Source organism: Octopus bimaculoides, chromosome 2 (assembly GCF_001194135.2).
Source record: "Octopus bimaculoides isolate UCB-OBI-ISO-001 chromosome 2, ASM119413v2, whole genome shotgun sequence".
Lineage (NCBI taxonomy): Eukaryota > Metazoa > Mollusca > Cephalopoda > Octopoda > Octopodidae > Octopus > Octopus bimaculoides.
This window is the reverse complement of record NC_068982.1, coordinates 166,931,591-166,933,912: the sequence shown is the minus strand read 5'-3', so window position 1 is coordinate 166,933,912 and position 2,322 is coordinate 166,931,591. Positions and strand designations below refer to the sequence as shown.

Here is a 2,322-nt window from a genome sequence, read left to right as displayed (position 1 = left end):
TATATATAAATATAATTAAGGGATCAGCAAGCATAAACCTTTACCCTTTTAATTTATATATATATATATATACGTATATATGTATACACACACACATATATATATACACAAACACATGCATACATACGCACACACTCACTCTCTCTCACACACACGCGCGCGTGTATGCACGTGTCTATATGAGTGTGTTGTTTGTTTTTGTAAACTCGACTGCACATACGCATGCATATATATATATAAGGAAATTCATATTTTCTGTTTCTCATGTTAAAGAGATTTACTATGCCTCTGATAGGAACAACATTTTGATAAATGTTTCTTCGCTTAAGCTTTTTAATCAAAACAATTTGACAAGGAAAAGTCGAGAAAGTTCACAAGCACTATTAAGGTAAAAAAAAACCATGAAAAAATGAATGAAAAATAAACAAATGAAAAACATACCTCTGAAAAATAATACTTTCAACATTTTTCTCTAAGGTTTTTCTTCACAAGAATCCTATACAGTGACCGACGTTGCTTTAATAGTATTTGCAGATGAATTTATTTTCTGATATTCTAAAATACAATAAATGTTCAGCTATGTTTCTATTTCAGTAAAATTGTTTCTATATTTGTATCTTCTATCTTTTCCCGCAGAATAGGTTACCGAAATTAGAACCAGATTTCTATAAACGGACGTATTTCCCTCGTTTAGAACAACGGAAATCTGTTGAACAAGGAAGCTGAAATCTTATATTACGGATTTAGAGTCAAATTTCCACGGGATTCCCAAGCAACGCATGGGTGAACGTGTCAAATCAAATCCAAGCTGATTTAATAGAAATTTCAAGGTTTCTAGACCGTGAAAAACTGGTTATTCTAAGATGCAAACGAGATGAAACCATTCATATGTAGGTAATATTTTAAGGTGATTTAATACGTTTTCGTCAGTAGAGCACTGCTTCTACATCTAGGAGGATAATGTTGTCACACATACAGATATCCTAGATCGCATTCGGAGGCCATTCATCTGATTGATTTGAAGTTACAACAATCTTTAACCTACAAAATGGACGTTTCCTCTTTCTGCTTTTATTAGAGTTATTACAGATGGGGGCATACACTACTACTACTACTACTACTACTACTACTACTACTACTACTACTACTACTACTACTACTACTACTACTACTACAGACGGGGTATACACTATCTAGTCTCTGCTCTCCAGAAAGCCATAGATATTCATAGAGAAAGAGAAGCCAGATAATATAGCGTTCCTGTCTTTCTGAAAGATATTAACGGTATGAGAAAACTGAAATGATTTTCTTAAGTAATAAAAATAAAGGGGAATTATTGCAACTGTTAAGTAGAAACAATCATTTATTTATTTTTTTTACTAAATATGAAACCAAATTAGTGTGTTATAATTTCAGTAAATGCTTAAACGATGTCGCAAACTAAATGTTTCAAATTCTTTGAAATTACTTTTGCTGCGAGGAACCATTGGTTCACTGAGTCATGTTAATCAAATCCGGTTAAGGCGAAAAACGATAACACTGAAATTTAAATCAATTAAAATTAGTATTTCACACGCAGTTTAATTAATTCAAATTACATTGCGCATGTAGATTAACTTGAGGACTGATATTAATTTGATCTGCTCTTTGGTAAGTAGAGAGACAATCTTAGAAATGTTTCGGTCTTATTCGACCTTCTCAGCAACTTATGATAATTTTCATCAGCTTCTTCTATATTACGTAATGAGCAAACGAGGAGGCCTCTTTGCGGGCGTTCGGCCTGCCAGATATGTCACCCAGATATTCTTCAAGCCACACCTAGCTGTCTTAAAAAAGGGAAAGTCACAGATAAATGAAAAGAGGACAGGAGGATCTCAGTTGGAATGTCTTTGATTGTAGGTCTGCTCAATCAAATACCAAACAACAACTGTGGTATTATACACAGGACATGCATATCACTGGCACTTATAGACTGTATCTTGTCAAAAGTAATTATTGCAGTTAGTGTAATTGTTGTTGATGTTGATTTTATTGAAAACTAAACTTACAACACTCACCTCTTTCTCTTGGTGATCCTTCGATTGGTCAACCGCACTTTCTTTAATATCGTCTGGTTTTTCTTCTGTTACTTTATTTTTGGCAATTTTCTTCAGTAGATCTACTTTTGTTTCTTCTGTTTCTTCAGTGACCTCCTTTTCACTGTTTTCACTTGTATTTTCCTTAGTATTTTCTTCACTTTTTTCATCTTTTTCCTCCTCTTCTCCTCCTTTTTTCTTTTTCGTAAATTCACTGTTCTCTGATGTTGAGCTTCCTGTATTACCA

General features: G+C 33.4%; 1 protein-coding gene across 1 annotated transcript in view; it reads right to left on the bottom strand.

Moving 5' to 3' along the window:
- LOC106872973 (lysyl oxidase homolog 4) overlaps window positions 1–2,322 on the bottom strand; it is a 112,649-nt gene that overhangs the window by 47,958 nt on the left and 62,369 nt on the right. Inside the window, exon 2 of the mRNA XM_014920159.2 lies at window positions 2,058–2,322. This exon is cut by the window's right edge and continues 397 nt beyond it. Within this exon, the coding sequence (XP_014775645.1) occupies window positions 2,058–2,322 (265 nt within the window). The remainder of the gene's footprint in view (window positions 1–2,057) is intronic.